Source organism: Neolamprologus multifasciatus, chromosome 6 (genome assembly GCF_963576455.1).
Source record: "Neolamprologus multifasciatus chromosome 6, fNeoMul1.2, whole genome shotgun sequence".
Lineage (NCBI taxonomy): Eukaryota > Metazoa > Chordata > Actinopteri > Cichliformes > Cichlidae > Neolamprologus > Neolamprologus multifasciatus.
The window spans coordinates 27,441,030-27,463,600 of NC_140444.1; the positions used below are offsets into that span (position 1 = coordinate 27,441,030).

At 41.1% G+C, this 22,571-nt stretch overlaps 1 protein-coding gene across 11 annotated transcripts in view; it reads left to right on the top strand.

Moving 5' to 3' along the window:
• fat1a (FAT atypical cadherin 1a) overlaps nucleotides 1-22,571 on the top strand; it is a 77,589-nt gene that overhangs the window by 31,476 nt on the left and 23,542 nt on the right. For 9 of the 11 annotated variants that reach the window (XR_014874397.1, XR_014874398.1, XR_014874399.1 and 6 more), the window contains exons 4-11: nucleotides 854-915; nucleotides 5,997-6,326; nucleotides 7,187-7,403; nucleotides 8,621-8,689; nucleotides 9,260-9,399; nucleotides 16,814-17,089; nucleotides 17,289-17,499; nucleotides 17,958-22,031. Coding sequence is in view for 8 of the 11 variants with exons in the window: in XM_085161749.1 (XP_085017875.1) it covers nucleotides 854-915; nucleotides 5,997-6,326; nucleotides 7,187-7,403; nucleotides 8,621-8,689; nucleotides 9,260-9,399; nucleotides 16,814-17,089; nucleotides 17,289-17,499; nucleotides 17,958-22,031 (5,379 nt within the window). In the remaining 3 variants the exon portion in view is untranslated. The remainder of the gene's footprint in view (nucleotides 1-853; nucleotides 916-5,996; nucleotides 6,327-7,186; nucleotides 7,404-8,620; nucleotides 8,690-9,259; nucleotides 9,400-16,813; nucleotides 17,090-17,288; nucleotides 17,500-17,957; nucleotides 22,032-22,571) is intronic. The other 2 variants (XM_085161751.1, XM_085161752.1) reach the window with 1 other exon arrangement.

Genomic DNA, 22,571 nt, shown 5'->3' on the forward strand with positions numbered 1-22,571 from the left:
CTTACTGGCTGTCTATTATTCAGCTTGTGAAAAAACTAAAAGTAGGGTGTCAAGCCTGTGCTGCTGTTGGGGTACTATTTTCAGGTCAGTGTGATATTTCCCATACATAAGACAGTATACTGGGCTGTCTGGCAACAGGATAGGCCAGGAACAAGGAAGACCACAGGGAAAGCACTTATCCAGACGCAGTCTTTACTCACGGGTGACTGATGCCATATCACCAGGGTTCAGAGTATGTCACCCAACAATGAGTGGCAGGATTGTTTTTTTCTTTGGTCAGTCAAACGTTTGCTTTGCTGAGAACTTTGGCGTGTTTATAATTTAAAAAGGAGACGTTGAGACCAATCTGGCTGATTAGCATGTGGCACATTCATGGTTATTGGTTAAGAATTGTGATATATATATATATATAAATAACTAAACACTTGCAATAACAGTAGTGATAATGATATTATCCTGACAGAATTTGAAGGGTTTTTTTTTTGTCTTTTTCTGACAAATGAATTAAACTCAAACTTATCATAACCCCCAACAATATGAAGTTACACTCAGGTCACAATGAAAAGTCCGTCAGATCAACTGGTTTACTTTACTTACTTTACTTATCATTAAGTTCCAGTGTTGAGAGCCAACCAAATAATTGCAGGTGTTCGATTATTTATGTGCACACTGCCATGCTGCTTTTTAAATGTCACAGTTGTGGTCTTATCTTATCTGTGGCATAATCTTTAATTTTGTATTTTAAAAAAGTGGCAAAATCTGAGCAATGTTTGTTTTCCCTTAATTTTATCTTTATGTTGTTTATGTATTTTTATGTATAATTAATGCTGTTATTGCCGATTGTCTTTTCCAGGTTTGGTTACAACAACTTCCAGGAAACTCGACAGAGAGCAGCAGGACGAGCACATCCTCGAGGTGAGCACTGCGTTTCTGCTCATTTTCAATTCTAAAGAAACCGTCTTTAATTCATGTGAAAATGAATGAGCAGCATGATAATTAGAAACCTTTAAGGTCAACGTGCTCCAGTTTAAAAAAAAAATCACACTAGAGAGCTGGACATTTTCCCTTCTCTGTGGTTTGGCATTTGCAGTCAACTTTGGCTGCCTGCCACATGTTGCCAACAAAAACGATCTTCTTGGATATGCAAGAGAGCTCTTTCAGAATAATTTCTCCTTGTAGTGATTTCCGGATGGGGTAGGAGGGAGAGGTAGGAGGCGTGTGGGAGATCCTGGTGACTGTTGCTTTGTTCCTTCTCACTGTTCCATCTCGTGGATGGAGCGAGCTGGAACAGGAAGCTGCTGTCAGACCAAAGGCCGACGTCTAAACTTGCGGGTTTTAATTGAGCGCGGCTCCATGCGCTCCCTCCCTCGCGCTCTCTCACCACAGAGCCAAGGCTGATAATAGCTCTTTTAATTGTGTTTCCGGTGGTGGCGGGGAGCAGATCTGACGCCTTTTAATTATTGTTAGAAGTTACACAATTCAGTGAGCTCTGGGTGACATTTAATGTGCTGGTGTATCTGGTGCCTAAGCAGTGTCGTATTTCATACTCCGATTGTACACTACACTGCACTAATTGCATTACATGACTGAGAGTAAATGATAGGGATAAAAGTGAATAAGGGAGGACTGTATTCCTTTAGGGAGCTGGCGAGTGAACTGAATGTAAGAGAAAAAAAAGGCTTTGTACTATATTTGTTGAATGTGGGTGGACTATATGTTATCAAGGTCGAAAACACACAACTCCTGCAGCCATTGTTTTCCGGTAAAAGCTAAATTGCTGCTTCCAACATTTGGGTTTTGGAATCAGGAAGTTGAAGAACCTGTCTGGTGCAAAAAACAAACAAACCCAGAGCCGTGTAACTATAGCAACTTAAGAAGTTTATGCATGTTGGTTGCAGGTTATTATGAATTCAGCAGGAAGCTCTTTATTGGTGCAGCAGCACAAACCCTTAAACCCTACAATTTTGCATCCGGGCGCAAGCAGAGCAAATCAAATTGAAGTCCTAACTAGTGCTGAAGTTTTTTGTGCTAGCCTGTTGTAGGAGAAGAAACCAAACATGTGGGACCATGTGGAACATGTGGAGCAATTAGGGTGGGGGCTGTGTCAGCATTGTTTGCTCCAAATGCCAAGAAGAGTTGGAGGGAGCACAGGGGGCCTTCAGCTTTTATGATGAGATGGATGGGGGTTGGTTGTTGTCGTGTGCCTGTGTGTGAAAGAGAGACAGAGAGAGAACTAAAAGCAGAAAGGCAGTGGGGGAATTTGAGAAAAGGCAAAGCTGCTCTTGATAGATCTGAGTGTGGGCTCTAGCGGCAGGATCACAGGCCTTCATCCTAGGAAGGAGGGGGTGGGTAAATAGCAAAAGTGGGACATGCCAGGACATGCTGAGGATTTAGGCCTGGGACTGTAGAGAACACATTATAATGTAAAAGCAGAGGTGAATGAACTGCTTGCATCAGTTGTTTGTGGCATGTTTGACAAAGTTGTCAAACATGCCACAAACAACTGATGCAAAAAAACTTGTCCTGATTAATCTGTAAAAGTATTAAATGTCAATAAAACAACAAAAACAAAATTCACATCATATATTTTCAAAATACATTATTTATAAATAACCAGCTATTGTGGTGTTAAAATAGGCAATTTAAAGCTTAACTCCATCTTAAAGCAACAATGTGTAACATTAGTTGAGCAGTGACAGTCACTGGGGTTCCATCTTCAAGGTGGCAAACTTACTAATACAGGACACGTCAGTGGCTCATCTCCATACAAAACATTAATCATGGTACATGTGGGTCAGCCAATTAGAACCTTAATCGTTTACACATGCTCGCTTCACTTTTTGCCGTTTACTCTCTTCAGGAAATTGAATCCAGGCCACAAACTGTCAAAATGGACTGACTTGGTCTATGATAAAAGACACTAAGCTGTTTTCACATATGAGCTCCAGAAACCGTCGGGAGAATCAGCTCCAGACATTTTCTTAAGTTATGTTTTCTCAGATGGAGCACACAGCAGGAGATGGTTTTGTTCATTCACATTCTCACTAATGGAACCATTTGGTTTTGGTGATGGTGGTGCCTGGGCAAAGAGTGCACGAAGCAGGTCAGATGACAGCCACTCACCAGCTGTGGATAGCTGGTACCTGCTTTATTCTCAAATCAGAGATCACACAAAATCAGAGAACACACAGCCTTGGGGGAAGAATAGGCAGATATGTAAAAAACTGTTTAATGTCAGATGTCTCCTCTCCTTTTTTGGCTCCATCTAAGCTAGAGCAGAGTTCTTTTCTATCCACCAACACAACTTGAAAAAGGAATAGCTGACCCGGTTGTAATAACCTTTAACTTAGCAGCCCGGCTCGCTTGCCCCTCGTGTGCTTTCTTGCACAGTGCTTACTCATGACTTTCTGCAAGATGGAGCTTGTTACACCAGATTCGTGCTGCAGCAGCTTGTGCCCCCTATAGCTGTAATCTGCTGAAGTCTGCTCTGAGTGTCTTTGGCAATTAGGTTTTCTCAGAAGATTGTATCACCCAAGTTACAAACTGTCAGAAGAGGCGTTAATGGGGTGGGGAGTGAGAATTTAAGGAAATGCTGTTCTTTCTGCGATTTAAAGGATTTATTTAAATACTTCTAAGATGAAGACAATATACATCTTATTTTGTACTTACTTTATTTTTATTTATGTAGCACCAAAACGCAGTGACCCTACTACAATACATAAAGAACCCCAAGAATCAAACAACCCTTTATGAGCGAGCATTTGGCAACAGTGGGGAGGAAAAAGGGAGGGCAGATATCTGCTGCGATCGGTTGGGGGTGACGGGAGGAAGACAGGACAAAAGACAGTAAAAGAGTGAGATTTAGAGAGAAGAGAGAACTTTAACTTATTGTGTACATTGTCTTCTATGAATGCTTCAGTTTTTCAAGTTGCAGCTTCACAGCAGTGCTGGATTTGTGCTATGAACAGACTGCCCCCGGTCTAACGTCTCAGTCTTTTGTCTGCTCGCCTAATTATCAGACAAAGGCTTTTCATGTAAATTTCCCAAAGAGATGCACATTGTGATGGATAGCTGGGTAGCTATAGCTATAGGGTAGCACTTCATTTGACTATTTGAAATGGCACTTAACATAAACAAAGCGCCTTGTTTATGTTTATCCATCACACTCTGGTATTCACGCTCTGGTTTCTTGTCATCCACTTTCATAAATTCTGCTCATTTCAGTAGCACGGACAGCTGCAGACAGTGAGGGGGAAAACAAAAACACATGTCTTTAGTAATTGAGTCTATGGTACCAAATGGTATGTCTCTGACCCTGGACTCCTGACTGCTCTTAGTAAAGTACTTAGCAGATGGTTTTAAATGACTGTGACATTTGTTCTGCCCTTCTACAGCGTTTTGCAGCTTGAAGACAGAAATGGTCACTTCTCCTCCAGTGCTCAGATGCAAAGCTCTCAAGCCCATTTTCTGGGACTTTCTAAAGATTGTGCTTGTTTAGGTCAGCCTGTTGCTGTTTGTTTTCAACTGTTTGTCTCAGACTGTGCACACTAACGTCCAAAGTCATACTGATGTGTTAAGTCACGGCAGAAGTGACAAAGCCTTAGTGTGCCACCAGTAACACTTGATGCAGGGACTTAAATTAGAGCCATGTTAATGATGTAGTTGTTCAACACTGACTTTTATACTGAATGCTTCTGGGGTTTAATAAAACCTCCTGCCTTTAGTTGAGAGCATTTAGACTTAATGTTTATTAGCAGTTCAGAATCTTTGTGTGCATACTTGACACAGAGTCGGTGCGGCGGGTGCTACCAGACTGAATAGGTGCAGCTAGTTAAAAATAATTTTATATCTCACTCATACAAGCCAATCTTACCATGATTACAAGGACACATATGAATTTTATTTTACTTTTTTAAGAAATCATGTTTATCCAAATCTAGTAACTCCACACAATAATTTCATTGCATCAAAAATGTTTCTCTGGAGTAATTTACGACTGGAGTGTTGAACTAACCCATCTCCAGCAATAGAAGAATGCCGAACAACTTGTTCCTGCTGGATAATTGGTTTCCTTTTTAGACTGTCTGACAGCGAATCACAGTGGGAATTGGTTTTAAAGGAATAGTTTGGTTTCTTTGAAATGTGGTTGTATGGGGGTATGTATTGGTAGTCAGCAGATGGTTGTCACTACACCCACCCTAGTTTGGAGAAACAGACAGGAGTCCATGCACTCAGGCTGTACTGCTGTAGGCGAGGTTAGCAGAAACATATTTTAGCCACTTAGCCACAAATCAGTATGCATTTATCTTGTTTTTCACATTACTACTTTGCTGTCAGCTGTCCTTTCCAGCTGGAAACTAAAGCGGCTGTAATCAGAGCCACCAGACTCAGCAGAACATGCGTATTTGTGATGCGCTGTGGTATGACTGAGGTATTTCAATATGCCACTTTGGGTCTAAAATAACCTTTTAAAGCACCGAAATCACAGAAAAACTCAAACATAACGGCTCAAGACAGGAGCAGACCAGCAACTGATTGTTTTGATTGTATTTGATCATAATAATATTTTTTTTCTGGTGGTGAAAATTTGAGAACTATTTTTTAGGTCATTGCTGTTTGCTTCTCTAAACTGCAGGCTACTTTAGACGATTCACTGACTATAAGTACCTCATAAAAGTCCACCTCAAAGAAACCAAAGTATCCCTTTAGTTCTGCTTGCCAGTTCACTCACTAAAAAGGAAGTGGAAGAAAAGGATAATAAAGTGAAAAAGCATGCCTCTTTCTTTTTTCTTTGTTAATTATTTGGGGCTGCAGTATGATCGTTTTGTAACAGAGTGTCTTAATCTTTACAAATTCCCAGGATACTTACTGTTCTGTTATTGGTGCTGATATAATTCACTGCCTTCAGTTTGGGCTGTTGTGACTTGAAGAGATAAGCTCTGTTGAGGGTGATTTAAAGTTCACCTCATCCAATGAGACTTTTTCTTTCCTTTCAGGTAACCATCACCGACCACGGCGTTCCTCCAAAATCCACCACTGTTCGCATCATCGTGCAGGTCCTCGACGAGAATGACAACAGGCCGTTGTTCCTGGAGAAAATCTACAAGATCCAACTCCCTGAGCGGGAGAGGCCTGAGAATGAGAGAGCCATGAAGAGGTATCCGGTGTATCGGGTGATTGCGTCAGACCGTGATGACGGACCTAATGCTGAGATCTCATACAGCATCGAGGATGGAGATGAACATGGAAAATTCTTCATAGAGCCCAAGACGGGCCTGGTGTCGTCCAAGAAGTTCTCCTCTGCAGGAGAATACGACATACTTACAGTGAGTATCTATAATCGCAGTCTCTCAGTGAGCACTGCGCTTTTACAACAGATGCTTGTTTGTTGCTTTATTGTTGTGCTCTCCTCATCCCCTCAAGTTTTATAACTGCTTTCCAGTCTCCACGGTTCTTTAGTTGTTGTTTTGCGTCTTTGTGTTTAAAGCTGCAGTGTAGTATCTGTAAGAGACACTGGATGCTAATTGGTGCACACACTGCTGGATTTAACTCTTCTTAAAGAAAAAATAATTTATATATGCAATTTTTGGGAGCTTTTTCACTACAATAACAGTGAGAAGATATTCTTAGGATTTATGGTTTTTTTTTCTTCTTTTTGCTGTGATTCAACAGCTGTGTTTGTTAAGATCCAAATTTTTCAGACACTGATGTGACATTGCACTTTGGCATTTGTTGACAGTTTTATCAGTGTCAGAGCATTATGACAGTTGCTTTGTTGAAGAGTATCTTAAGATTTGGTTGAAAAAAAGTGTTTTGTGTGTGAAAATGAACGCTGCCTGTCAATCGTCCACCTGCAAGGTAAACAAAAAAACCCAAAACAGGATCTTCATGAACACTGTTAGCTGTAAACATTTCATTTGGTAGTGATACTAATTTTCTAATATGCAGACTCAAGTCAAAAGTTGCTCACTGTAGCTTTATAGTACAAAACACAGAGTCTTCACTAAAGCTTGAATCACCAAAGAAGTCCAGACACAAGGTGTTGCTTATCCTGATGCAGACATCTCAGTGAACTTTGAAGGGTTTCAGGGAGATGAACTCCTCTGGAGCTACACAGAAAGTAATTTGGAGGAAAACCATCACATAACAGTTTGTAACACAGACTTCGATTGTCTGCCTCTCTTAGATTAAAGCTGTCGACAATGGACGACCTCAGAAATCCTCCACTTGTCGTCTGCACATTGAGTGGATTCCCAAACCACAAGTGCCAGACGACGCAGCTGCCCTGGCTTTTGAGGAGTCCCCCTTCACCTTTTCTGTCATGGAAAGCGATCCTGTGGCACACATGGTGGGCGTCGTGGCCACTGAATCCTCCGATGTTCCCGTGTGGTTTGAAATCACAGGTAGGGTCTCCTTTACATTCATATTTCATGTTGAGTGCATGCATGCTGTATAAATGCTCAATTACTGCTTTATAGATAGAGAAACACTTTAGTACTAACACAGTCTATGTGTGTAGTGTGGCTGAGCGGATGATTAGAAACAATAACTTTGAATAGAGATCTTTTATTGTGCATTAAGGCTTTAAGTTGTTTCTTATATAAGATTGCATTTGATAACTCATTTGAGCAGCCGGCATTAATCCTTTCATAGCGATGTTAGCTGTCTTACACACCCAAAATGCAAATAAATAAACTTTTTAAAAATCTTTCTCTCTATTTTTCTCCATATTAAAGACACTTTTCCATTAAATGTACACCATATAAAGATGCAAACATCAGGTACATTATGACAGAAAATTCCAGTGTAAATGGTCAGTCATAATAGAGAATAATGCCCAATGTCCTCTTTGATTGCTACTTTGTCTTAGCAACGTAGCAGTCACTGACATTTTGGCTTTCAGCACACGTTCTGTTTGCCTACTTTTTAACATATGGAAAATGATGTTAGTAGGCATGCAGAAATGAGCAAAACAAGCACATAAATCCCCCCATTTGGACTGTAAATAATCTCAAACAAACAAGCAAAAAGAAAGGTGAATACAAATGTTTCAGCTGAAGATTAGAGATCTTATGTAAGCTCCGTGGCAGCTGTGGTTTCTTAATCAGCCTAAATATGCCTAAAAGGTGTTAGAGCCTGTATTTCTTTAAAGCAGTTTACTCGCCAGTGTGAAAACTTGAGGCCATTTTTCTCAGTTTTATTGCTTGTGCAGTTACAGCTCCCTGTCTTTGTAAAGCTGTTGGTTGAAATAACCGAATTGCATCATGAATCAGTCGGCCATAATCAATAAATATTGATACTCTTCCTAGCTTTTTTTGCGTGAGGCGGCTGACATGTAGTATATTTCCTTACAGTTTTAATTAGCAGCTGTGTTTCAAAGTGTTAAAACATGATTCATCTTTGTTTGCTTTTGTTTTTTGTATTGTAGGCACTGTGTGCATGAGAAGATTTAAAAAGGCTGTGTTTGGAAATGCCTGCCTCTTCTCCCTTCCTCCCAGCCTGTCTTTCCTCTAATCAATGTCTGACTGACACATCTCTTTTTCTTCTCTTCTTTCTCCGTGCTCTTTCACTGCTTTCCCTTTTTTCTCTGGAATGTTCTGTTTGGTTGGATATTTGCAAGACGGCATAGAGGATACTGAGATGTTTTACATCCTTCAGATGGCTTGTGACCACAACTGTACAGCAGAAGGTATCTGCTGAGATCTCCTAATAGGCTGTGCTATATTAAGAGATCATCCTGCATTGTCTGTTGGTGCTGCCCGTTGGCTGTGGTTGACTTGTGTTGTGTTATGGGATTGATGTTGTGCCACATTTTTCCACTAAAACCTGTGACCTGATTAAAAGTCTCACAGGGGTTAGGAAACCCTCCTCCTCATTCTGTGTGTGAATTAGAGCTTCAATTTGTAGCAAGGTTCACCATTACAGTTCAGAAGTCTTTTTATAAATGTCTGTCGTGTTGTTATCACTTTGCCTTTTTGTACCCATACTTTCGGTGTTTTGGTTAATTGCATGAAATGACTATTATGTGGGGAATGTTTAGATAGAACAGGAAATCTGCATTGATAGCTAATGACATCAGCGTAAGCGTATCTGTTCATTATCTTCGACTCCAGCAGAGCAGAAAATTGATGTTTACGTGTCCATCTCTGTGCCCCCATCTAGTGTTTGTATAACCTTGCTACATGCACAGAACTAAGCAGTGATATGTCTCTAATCTTCAGTCTTTCCATGTTTGTGCAAAAAAAATGTTCTTCCACAGGTGGTAATTATGACAGCCGCTTTGACGTGGGCAAGGCCAGCGGAACCTTGATTGTAGCGCGGCCCCTGGACGCAGAGCAGAAATCAAATTACAACCTGACAGTGGAAGCCACGGATGGGACACGAACTGTCAGCACCCAGGTAATTGAAACACTAATGAAGCGGTTGGAGGCTGATGAGGCAGTTGTCATGGTTCTGTTTTCCTCATGAGAAATTGCACGAGTAAAGAGGAGGGTAATGAGTGAAGCGGGCGCTAAACTGTCTTGTTTGTTGGGATATGTTGATGTTCTGATGTCCTCTCATTGCATTCAGCTGAGCAGGAAAAATGGCGTTTTGTATGTGTGAACCTCATTATAATTGACTTGAGACACAAAACCAATGAGACGATATGAGATGTGTTGTGGGGAAGCTGATGTTTTTCCGTTATATGGCGCTGCCTGTGTTTATGCATCAGGATTTTTTACTTTTTTGTTTATCAGATATGAAGACAGATGTTTCAACAACAGCAAGAACAAACATTTTAGTAAAGTGGGCTTTAGTCACTTAGCAAGAGTTGAATAAAGGGGATCGATACCCTTCTGGTAACTGCTTACTTAGGGTCTTATGTGGGAATATTATATTTGCTCAGTGAATTTTTAATTTTCTTTTGTTTGCAACTAGTAACTCTGTGACTCCCTTTAATACAGAAGTGAGTGTAGGTGAACTTTTGACCTTTTGACAGAGCAGCCAGATGTTTTTTTTTGCTTCTTTGCTGCTGAAAAGCTTCTGCTAACCATATCCTGGTTGTAAATTTGTATTTCCTGGGGGTTATCTTTTTGGGTTATATATATATATGTATATCCCAAAAAGATAAAAAAAAAAAAAAAAACTTGAGAAAAAAAGTTTTTGTAATCCACTTTAAAGTCGTCATAGGGGTAGGCGGCATTCCTCTTCTTCCTCTGTTCTCCCCCTTCACAGTTGCGCACTGAGCACCAGGAATCTTCCATTGTCTCATTCCTGATGCTGCTGTGATGATGGTGCTGTCTAGCCAAAGTCTTTTTTTTTGTCTTTATTTTTTTTCAAGTGTGCATTCTTGAGCCCGCTCAACTCCTCCCCTCTGCTGTGTCTCTCCCTGAACCTGTGGACCTTCTCTTTCTTTTTTCCGAGAGGAACAAATTGCCTCGGCCTTTTCTGAATGGAATGAATAACTAAATATGCAACAGATACAGTATGCTGCTCCCTGGCTGATAGCAAAGCTGAGCTGCCATGATAAAAGCTTTTGAGCATGCAAGTTGTCTTTGTTCAGACGGTCATGCCTTGTCCATGAGATTTTTAACATTTTTACATGGTAGTTTGGGTCATGTGTGATGGCAGCATTCACGATGTTTTGTCCTTTGTCCTCAAAGGGGAGCTTCAGAGGACTGTAGCTGGAAAAGAATCTATTTGTTGTCACTCTGTATGAATAAAGCCTTTCATCATCTGGCTACTGTGCTCCACTGAGCCTTGGATGAAGCGCTTCTTTCACTGGCATTTTGCAGCTCATCCACGGAAGCAGCACGTCCTTTAGTTTAGTGCAAAACCTTAAAAAACACTCACAAAGTTGCTGTTTTCTGCATCCGCCTGCAAAGCACTTTCTTAAAAGCCCTGGCAACAGACACTTATTTAAAAGCCTCTCAGTGATATTGTATGCAGTGACATTTTAAGTCAATTAATCACATTCAAAGGTTAACCTATTCAAAAGGTCTAATTCTCAGTGTAGCCTGATTTTCAGCAGGACCTTCTGTACTTGCAGCCCTTTTACAAGTGTAGGGGATGAATTCATTAATGCGTTATATAGAAAACCCCACAAAATCTCAGTTTTTGTATATAATTGTACAAATTCTAAGCATCTAGACTTTTGCTAATGCCATGACATTTTTTAAAAGCTTATTGCATAAAAGTATATCAGAAAAATATTGTATTCATCAGCTTTTAGTGTTTTTAAGTCCTGCAGTAAAAACTGAACTCTTGGAACGGAAATCCAGCATAGTCTCATTTTAATGTGCCGTCCTTCACAAAATCTGAAAAATTTCATGTGCAGCTCACAGAATATTGAGTGATGATGACTTTGAAGGATGCTCAGCTGTATGATTTATTCCATATTAGCCATCAGTTTCTTTATTTGAAACAGGTTAAAGGAGCATCACTTGTATATCAGAACACACATTTTCTCATTGGCTGCAGGTTTTAAATGTGTTTATTTATGTAAATACTATTGAAGCTGTGACTTATTTGCTCTCTTGCAGATGAGTGTTGTGTGTGATATTGTATACCCAGTTGGCCACTGTAGGTCAGCTGTTTTCTGTTGAGGGAAAGGATTTACAGAATTTGTGCGCTCCATAAACCACATTTGTAGGTGGGTCAGCTGCTTTAGATATGCTGACAGGCAAATGGTGACTGAAAGAGGTATACAGACTGTCTGTAAAGGATATTGTTACCAGAGTTTGGCTATATACAAAAAATAGTTGGATCCATATATATGTTTCCAGACTGATGCTTTTTTTTTAATGTGTATAGAAACATATTAAGTTACAGTGATATTATGAATATGAGAGTAAAGTGGAGACTCTCTTTTTTAATTTGAGAGATTGAACAAAAGTACTGCACTAACTGCATTAACTGCCATTTTTTGCACAGTTTATCAGGGATTTGTGTTTTTAGAAATGTGGGCTACTAGATTATGTAGGGTCAGAATTTGACCCTATGAATTTGGAAGGTGTTGCAGTAAAACATCAACATATGGCTAAAGGGGCACTGCTTGAGCTGCAGAATCCAAGCAAATTTATCTTAGAGAGAGCAGAAACATTACAAATTGCTAAATCATCAGAATACGGTGGTAGAGTGGAGTCGGCTAAATCAAAAGATCCTGGACATTCATAAAGACAACAGTGGTGGATGATCGTAGGATACTTTTCCATGATAAAGCAAAATTCATTCACACTTCCACCAACAGCCGAACACACTCCATATGGTAGCTATGTTTTTATTTGAGTCCACGATAACGAGGTAGTGTAAGCTTAACCTGTAGCAGAATAGGCAGCAGCTGTACTTTCTGCCCATTCATTTATTTTTTTAAATGCAGCAAAGTGGTTTAATGGCATTTCACAGTTCAGATGGACAGTCAGACAAACATACTGTGAAAGTAACTCAGACGCTTTTGAAAGCAATGAACCAGAATAATATTCAGTGTCCGAGTCAGTTACCTGATCTCAATCTCATCAAACCAGATTTACTTGCTGAAAACTGAACTAAAGGCAGGAATAGCAAAGAACAAACAATTCATTTGATATCTTAAAAAGCAGGGAAAATATCGAAAATTGAACCAACAGTCCAAAAATATAGATCACAGTGAAAACAAGCAATTATTTTTACTGAATGTTTCTCACACAAAAAGAAGAACAAAAAAACCCCCAAATCATTATAAACAAGACTTGTGTTTGCCTCTGTGTTTTTCTTTTTGTTTTGTTTTTTAATATTATTGCTATTAAAAAGAACCACAGGTCTTTGGGATAGGATCAAGTTTTGACACGAGTTAATGAATGAATGCCGGTTGACTGTCCCGTATTATTGGGAATGTTGTAAAGGCCCTGAAGATTTGGAACACTGTGTGATCTGAGTGTTTTGGCTACCACCTTGTTTTGTCATGGCATTCACGCCATTTGCTCTGGCGTCAGGGGATAGTTCTCTTTCACTGTCAGCTCTACTCTTACTGGGAAGTGAATGGTTTTCGTAGCTGTTTTATATAATCGTATTCGATTTTTAAAATAATGTGTCAGACTACAGTGAAATGTATTAATTTACGCCTGAAGGCAGGTTTGCTTGCTTTTGATGGCGGCCTAGTAATGTAAATCCCCCGGCTAATCATCCCGATTGTACAATGTTGGGATTAAACATCAAACACCAGATTATGCTGAGTAATGAATTTGCTCACCTCTGTGCTCGCAACAGTAAAATCAGTCAAAGAAGACATGATTTCAGCAGGAAAACGTGCAAATGAGTTGTTAATTGTTGAGTATGACTTTGTTTTCTTTGGGGATAATATGTTGCTAACTCCCACAGAATTTCACTACAAATTAGATCTGCTCACACACACACACACACACAGTACACCTTATGAAACCTCAAAAGTCGGACTTACCGGTATATATTCCTCAAATCAAAGTCATGTGGAAGCTGTGCTGCCAGACGTGCTGGCCTATTTTCTTTCTCCTAGGAATGTTTTTTTCCTTTCCTTTTTGTTCTCCATCTTTTTCTAGCCCCCTTTTGTCTTTCTTTCTGTTTTTCTCAAGTTTCTTTTACAGAAATCTTTATCTTTCTTGGCTATGCCTTCAGAGATGATGATAAATCTGTTTGGGTAGAATAAAGTGCAAACAGGAGTGCTGGACCTGTGTGGATAGTGGCCTCTGTTAATCCTGTTTTGGGAACATGTTTGAGTACTCGGTGCCAGCGGCCCCCCTTTGCCCAGAACCTGCCACCTGGCAGGGGGGCTTCCTCTCCTACGCATGGCACAGGAGGACAATGAGCACAATGAAAAGCTCCCCCGTGTCCTGTTCTGAATACCTCACAAAAAAGGTGTTTTGTAATTCAGGAAGCACTGTTTTAAATACGCTTTTGTTCTTGTACATCTTTTTTTTTTTTCAAATTAAAATGACACGCTGAAAATTGAAAATGATTTTTAATCCAGCCCACTGGGGGCTCCAGTGGTAATATCAGTATGAGGGCCTCTGGTTTGTGGGAGGTCTTTGGAAAACAGTGGGCCAGTCTGTCGTTCTTTCCATATGACCGTTGTAAGTCTATGAAGGCGTCACTGAAGTATCAGCTGATGTAGACGAGGGGTGCCGCATTCCAGCTCGGGCACCTCATAGCCAGGAGCTGCGCCAACAAGGCAGCCTCGGCATGCAGCCCAGTCCCCCCCACCCACCCCGTCTCCAGCTATATGGCATCCTCCTTTGGCTGTGCAGAAGTACCTCAAGCTGTTCTGCTCACAATCTGTTCCTGGTCTCCCGTTTCTTCTGTTATCTCAGTTCACATTACAAAGACTCTCTTTATGTCTCACTCGACTGTTGAGTTTATTTACTCATACTTTTTTTCTCATAGATTTTTTTTTTACCTTAAGTATCAAAGCTCATTATTGTATTGCAAACTTTTTTCACTCATTTTTTTTTCAGTCACATCTTTTATTTGTATTTCCCCCCTTCCGCAACCTGGTTTCTAAATTTGACCATTTCCCTTAGCCGCCTTTTCACTGTCACTTATCTTCTTTACCATCATCTTACTGTCACAGCACTTTTTCCTCTTTAGTATCTCCATCTATCACGCCTGTGTCTCAGTCCCAATCTTGTTCCTTCTCAGCTTTCCCAGAGGAAGCCATATACAAAGACTACAGAGTTCCCTTCTACACCAGCGTTTCTGCTGCGGTCAGGCTGTATCATGCTACTTATGTGGTGTTTGGGGGCAAAGTCCCTTTGAAGTGCTGTGGAGATTTCTTGCAAAGGGAGAAGGAGAGGGACGTTTGTGCACATATAGGGGTGTGAGGTGGGTGTGAATAGCTTTTTGTGGGCATTTTAAATGGTATAGATTTGTACACTGTGGATAGATGCAGATACCACTGACCAGATTCCATCCTTTCTCCTTCTCGACGGCGCTATCAGTTCTCGCCACCTTACTCACTATTCACAAGGCGTGTTATCTGACGCTGGCCAGATTGAGACACATTGGGCAGCCTCTTTGTGTGGATGTACGTGTGGAAGTGTGCAACTTAGGAGCCTCTCCTGGTGTGTGTGCGTGAGTACGTGCAAGCGTTTGCGTCAGAGTATGTAAAAGGTGGATTAGAAGGCATCGGCAATCTTATTCTATATGATGTCTGCGTTTACATGAGAACACATGTTTACAGTGAGATAGTTTGTCATGTTGCTGAGCGTGCAACATGCACCACAGGCCTAGATTGATACGTTTTTTGAGATGGATGTCTCATTAAAAAGGATTTTTATTTATTTTTTTACCTTCGTTCTTATTAACAGTGTGATATGGGTTGCCTATGACACATGACTTGTGGCAAGATTACTGCACTAACAAACAGCAAGCAGCCCAATGCTCCCCCTGCAAGATGACATCTGTGAGCCTCAGCAGCATTGCCAGCATCACAGCACAGAGCAGATTGTAAATGTTATCAGTCCTGTCAGGTTGAGTCTATATTTGTCTCTGATATAGGCTCACAGTGCTTAGCAAACAGTATTATGACAACAGACAACAGTGGGCAGTTGTTTTGACCAGAGATCTGACAAACCCCAGTCAGTTGTGAGCCGTTACCTGGTCAGAGCTTTTGTGATTTAAGCCCCCAGCAGTCTTCCTGCACCAAACAGGTCAGCATCGACTGCTTTCCTTACGGGACATCACCCCCTGGTGTCTGGTATGCAGGTGTCTAATCTGGGCTGATCCCTTTGTTCACCATGTTTGGCAACGGTAGAAGTCCCTCGCTGGTCTGGGAAACAGAGATCGCATTCCAGCAGCTCTCCATAATCCTCTGTCGGAAGTCCAGTAGACGAGTGGCTGGTGTTGATAAAACATGCTCCCAGTGGAATTTTACAGTTTGGGGATGTTAGATTCTTTGTTGTTTGTGCGTGTGTTGGGGGAAAAGCACAGTAAACTACACTTTGCACATTATCCAAAGAAAGAAGCGTGCATGTGCAAAAATTAGTTTCATAAAGCGTAGCCTTGGAAAATATTAGAAGGGGTAGCAATATTAGCACAAAAGTAACACTCAGCATATCCTCAAAGTTATATTTGTTTCAGACTTTTTAATACAAAAGCATAGTGGGATCACTGGACTTACTCAGCACTCCCCGATCATTTGATTTCTCACACATGCACTCTCTCTTTCATGAACTGCTCATGTGTGTATCTCAGAATTCATTTAGATTCATTGCGGTTATTCAGCATTGATTGACTGTTAGTAGTATCAAGTGGCCATTCAGTTAAATTATTGCTTTTGCCATCGCATGGATCGATCGAGTCTGTGTCAACACACTACTGCTTATTTTTGCAGAGATCAGGAAAGTGATTTGAAAATAATATAATGTATATGTGTGAATGTGTGCAGACCAAAGTGAGAGAAATGGTTAAAATAAAGATAAAAGTGTTACTTGCATATCTTTGGACCATAGTACTGAGCAGTGTTGAAGCATGCACCAGAGCTGTGATATCTAATCATTTACCAGAAGCTTTATTGTTTGGAAATCATTATTTGGTTCAAGACAATCAAATACATTTACAAGCACACAGTTGTTTCACCACTGATCACTTGGTTATTGAAATATAATTTTGAATTTGTAAACTTAACCCTGACCCTTGTCATTTGGTTGCTTTAGAAACATCCTCTTAATGCTTTTTATTGAGTAATGGCTCACAGCACTTTTTGACAAAACCTAAAAAGCCTTACATAACAGCCACTAAAATATTTTTGCACGTATCCTTTGTGATATGAATTAAGTCAAGTGTAAAAATGTAACTTTGCATGCAATTAATTTTTCTCCTGTAGGTGCTTATCCGTGTCATTGACACCAACAACCACCGGCCGGAGTTTTCTGAGAATGTTTATGTCGTGAATGTCCCTGAAGACAAACCAGCGGGGAGTGAGGTCCTGCAGATCAGTGCTGTGGACAGGGACGAGAAGAACAAACTGACCTTTACACTCCTGAGCAGCACTGATCCGTTCAGCCTGAGGAAGTTCCGACTAGACCCAGGAACTGGCACCCTGTATACCACTGAGCGACTGGATCATGAGACCATGCATCGTCACATCCTGACTGTCATGGTATGAATTGGTAGAAACAGACTGAACTTTGTTGAATTCTGAGAAGTTCTAGCATATTGTTTAACAGAGTTCATGTTCAAATTGATTTCACTGTTTTAAAGGTAAACATTCAAGAAATTAGTGTAAGGTACTGACACTAATCGCTGCTCTTTCTCCTCCCCTGTGTGTCCTTCTCTTTCATTAAAAATGAACTTTATAGGTTCGAGATCAGGACATTCCTGTTAAGAGGAACCTTGTGCGCGTTATTGTCAATGTGGACGACACCAATGACAATGCACCCTGGTTCATAGGCACACCATACTCCGGTCGAGTGTTTGAATCTGCTGCTGCAGGCACGGCGGTGCTTCAGGTTACAGCTCTTGACAAAGACAAGGGCTCTAATGCAGAGGTTGTCTACCACATTGAATCAGGTGAATGCACGCTAAGTTACAATGCTACTCTTTTTAACCCCCATTTTTTCCCTCATAGCAAAAATCTTTCATTGCAAAACATGAAATCAACTCATAAAAATGTATGAGTCATCAGTACTGCTGCCCTCTGGATATGAATGAAATATTCTGAGAATATTGAATATTTTGTTTAGGGGATCTTCAAATATGTGGGAGATGGGCACATCCCACTGAGAATCTCTCCTACAATAATCTGTTATGTGAAAACAGGAGACATGCTTCCGTTAGACTTTGCGTTTGTATATATGCACATTTGAAGTAGCTGAGATGGGAATATGATGCATTGTTGCTCCTTCTGTTTTCAGCCAGTCTTATGACTTAGATTGATAAACTGCTAGTACAATCCAGTGCTCATTAAAAACATCTTTCCAGTACAACATACAGAAAAATCTATTCTTCTTTTGTCTTTTCTCTCACAGGAAATGTTGCCAACTCATTTGCTATTGACCCTGTCCTCGGGACAATTACAGTAGCCAAAGAGCTTGATCGCAACAGCAAGACAACATTTGAACTCACTGTTAAGGCATCAGATAACGGAGTGCCTCCGCTGTCAAATACAACCACCGTACACGTTCTGGTAACGGTTTCTGACAATGCAGTCCCCAGATTTACCGGAGAGGCTTTTTCTGCAGAAGTGAGCGAATCAGCCCTTCCTGGAAGTTTCGTGACCTCGGTCACAGCCGTCAGCCAGTCGTCTGTTTTCTATCAAATAAAAGGGGGCAACATCAACAATGCGTTTGATATAAATCCAAACTCGGGAGTGGTTGTAACACAAAAATCTTTAGATTATGAAACCATCGATGAATACAAGCTTATCATACAGGGCACCAACATGGCTGGACTTGCCAGCAACACAACACTTACGATTCATCTAAAGGATGAAAACGACAACGCTCCAGTCTTTGACCAGAGGGAATTTCAGGGTGTAATCAGCGAGTCGGCCCTCATCAATAGTGTTGTACTGACCCGTGAAAACACACCTTTTGTCATTCACGCCACTGATGCCGATTGTGACCAGAATGCCATGCTCATCTATCAAATTGTTGAACCATTTGCACATAACTATTTCGCCATTGACTCGAGCACTGGAGCCATCCGAATTACATCACCTTTGGATTACGAACAGAGGAGTGTTTTCCGCTTCACAGTCCAGGTCCATGATCTAGGAATGCCACGGCTGTTTGCAGAGACCACAGCCAATGTGACCATTGAAGTAATTGATGTTAATGATTGCGCACCAGTTTTAAGCCAAGAGCAGTATGAGGCAACTGTTGTAGTGCCAACATACAAAGGGGTAGAAGTCATTCAAGTCAGTGCTACAGATGCAGACTCTGGGCCTAACTCCAAACTTCTCTTCTCCATCTCTGAGGGAAATATTGGTGATAAATTTAAAATGGATCCCATCACTGGAATAATCTCTATTCAGAATGTCACACAGCTTCGGAGCAGATATGAGTTAAAGGTCAGGGTTTCTGATGGTAGATTTGCCAGTGTTGCTGTAGTGAAGATCAGTGTACAGGAAAACAAGGAGAGCAAGCTGAAGTTCACCCGGGAATCTTACAAAGCCTACATCCGAGAAAATTCCTCTGAGAAGAAGACTCTAGCAGTCATTGCTGCTGTTGGGAATCAGGTGAATGAGCCCTTGTTCTATAAAATATTAAACCCTGACAGCAGATTTGAAATCAGCCGCACATCTGGAGTCGTTTCAACCACCGGAATCCCATTTGATCGTGAAGCACAGGACACATTTGATGTAGTTGTTGAGGTCACAAGAGAAGACAAATCCGAAGATAAGGCTCATGTTTTAGTAACGGTGACTGTGGAGGACGAAAATGACAATGCACCTATGTTCGTGAACCTTCCCTATCACGCCCTGGTTCAGGTGGATGCAGAGGAAGGCCAGGTCATTCGGCAGGTGACGGCAGTGGATAAAGACTTCGGCCCGAATGCAAACATCCAGTATCAGCTGAAGGAGCAGCATGATCACTTTCAAATTAGCCCATCTGGTGAAATCTCACTTAAAAAGAAATTTGAGAAAGAAGCCCTTAATATAGCCCTTGCTATTGTTGTTATGGCAAAGGACAGTGGACAACCAGCTCTGTCAGCAGAAATAGAAGTGCCAGTAAGAGTTGTGAACAAAGCAATGCCTGTGTTTGAGAAACCGTTTTACAGCATTGAAATCCCTGAGAACATTCAGTTGCGCTCCCCTGTGCTTCACGTACAGGCCAACGATTCTGAAGGCCCTCGTATTGTGTACACCATCTCCGAGGGAGATCCTTTCAAACAGTTCTCAATTGATTTCAACACAGGCGTCATTCATGTGATTCAGCCTTTGGACTTTGAAATGCATCCTGCCTATAAATTAAATGTAAGAGCCACAGACTCTCTAACTGGAGCACACTCCGAGGTCTTTGTTGATATCATTCTGGAAGATGTCAATGACAACGCTCCTGTGTTCCTGTCAAAGACCTACTATGCCAATATTTCGGAGGCCTCTGTTATCGGCACATCTGTTTTGCAAGTTGATGCCAAAGATTCCGATACTGGTAATAACCAAGAAGTATTTTTTCAGTTGGTTGAGGAACGGGGGAAGAGTTCTGATTATTTTACCATTGACCGCAACACAGGAATCATTTCTACTGCTCAAGTTCTCGATCATGAAGAGATCCAGCAACACAAGCTGAGAGTGCGTGTGGTTGATGGAGGAGTTCCAGCACTTTCTAGTGACATCATTGTGACAATAGATGTTACTGATCTGAACGACAACGCTCCAGTTTTTACCGAGCATACTTACAGAACTACCATCAGCGAACTGGCGCCACGTGGGCACTTTGTCAGTCAAGTCCAAGCATCTGATCCGGACAGCTCAGACACAAATAAGTTGGAGTTTTCGATAATATCTGGAAATGAAGATCAGAACTTTGCCATTAACAAACACACCGGTGACATCACCATTTCCAACCACCGCAGGCCACATATGCAACCTCTTTACAATCTTAATGTATCGGTGTCAGATGGTGTATTTAGAAGCTCAGCCCTAGTCACCGTAAAAGTTATTGGTGCCAACTTCCACAGCCCCACCTTTTCTCAGGTGGACTATTTGGCAGAGCTTGTTGAGAATTCCCCTGTTGGTACCTTGGTAGCAGAGGCAAAGGCGACCGATGACGATGAAGGCATTTATGGGCAAATAACATATCAGATTATCAATGACTTTGCAAAGGACAAGTTTTCTATTAATGAAAATGGAGAGATTTTCACTTTGGAGAGCCTCGATCGTGAAAATACAGAAGAGAAGGTTATTCCTATTTCTCTAATGGCTAAAGATGGTGGTGCAAAAGTAGGCTTCAGTGTTGTCAATGTAATTCTTACTGATGCCAATGATAATGCCCCACAATTCAGGGCAGGTGAGTACAAAGCCACCATTGCATCAGACGTCCCGAGAGGAACCTCTGTGGTTAAAGTTGCTGCTTCAGACACGGATGAAGGAAGCAATGCTGACATTGAATATTCAATTGAGGCAGATGCTGAAAATGTCGAGGAAAACTTTGAAATCCACCCAACATCTGGGATCATTGTAACCAAAGAAAGCCTCATTGGCCTTGAAAATGATATGTATGCGTTTTTTGTGAGGGCAAAGGATACCGGAAACCCACCCAAATATTCTGTTGTACAGGTTTACATCAGGATTGTTGCACCAGAGACGCCAATTCCCAAATTTGCCGAACCACATTATCGTTACACGATATCTGAAGACCTTCCTATTGGCACAGAGATAGATGTGATTCAGGCTGTGAGTGAGCAACCAGTTCTTTACAGCCTAGTAAAGGGCAACAATCCTGAGAGCAATGAAGGTGAAATGTTTGTTGTAGATCGAGATAGTGGAGCACTGAAGCTTCAGAAGAACCTCGACCATGAGACAACCAAATGGTACCAGCTCACTCTGCTTGCCCAAACCAACTATGAAAATTATGAGATAGCTGCATCTGTAAATGTAAACATCCAGGTGAAGGATGTGAATGATAACACACCAGTCTTTGAGGCAAACCCTTATGAGGCTGTCGTTGTGGAAAACCTTCCAAGTGGGACTCAGGTTATCCAGGTCAAAGCCATCGACCAAGACTCTGGAACTAACGGCCGGATCATTTACAGCCTCGACCCCAAACAGAACTTGCCCGAGATCTCTGAGCTGTTTGCAGTCAATAGTGAGACTGGATGGGTGACCACCTTAAAAGAGCTTGACCGTGAAAAGACTGACAAATACAAAATTTCCATCTTAGCAACGGACCAAGGGGAGAAAGTCCAACTAATTACTGGAACCACAGTGGAGGTAACAGTTGGTGATGTGAATGACAACGCACCCCGCTTCACTGCGGAGATCTACAAAGGCACAGTCAGCGAAGACGACCCTCCTCCGAGTGGAGTGATCGCTATCCTCAGCACCACAGATGATGATTCTGAAGACATTAATAAACAAGTCGACTTCTTCATCACAGGTGGGTATTTATTATTTTGTGAAACTGATAATTAGTAAGCCAGGAGTTTACTCTCTACTCTTTTGTGTAGCAGTTTTTCATAAACAAAGCTTAGGTGGGGATTATGGATTCACGCCACTTAATATCATGATAATATCTCATCTTTGAGACATTACACAGTCCCGTTATCTGTTAGGAGTTATTGCTAATCTGCTCAAGCTCTAAACAAATATTTAGGTCATTATACTACAGAAATGTATAATTATCTGAATAGTGCTTTGAAATAGACTGGGCAAAAGTACTTCCTGTGGTGCTAATTAGAAACTGTGAATATGTATGTGAAGTCAAGAGGAATCAGAAACCAGCATGATCATTAGCCGATGTACATTTTCCTCTCCTTAGTTTGCAGATTGCTTGCCTACCAATAATAATATTTGGTGTAAAAAATGGAAATTATTCTGTGAAGTAGCAGAAAATATTCAGATTATGATTGCAGGAATAATTACAGTAACTGAGGACAAATCCCGTAGCCTTGTTTCTTTTTAACAAGTTAGGTTGCTT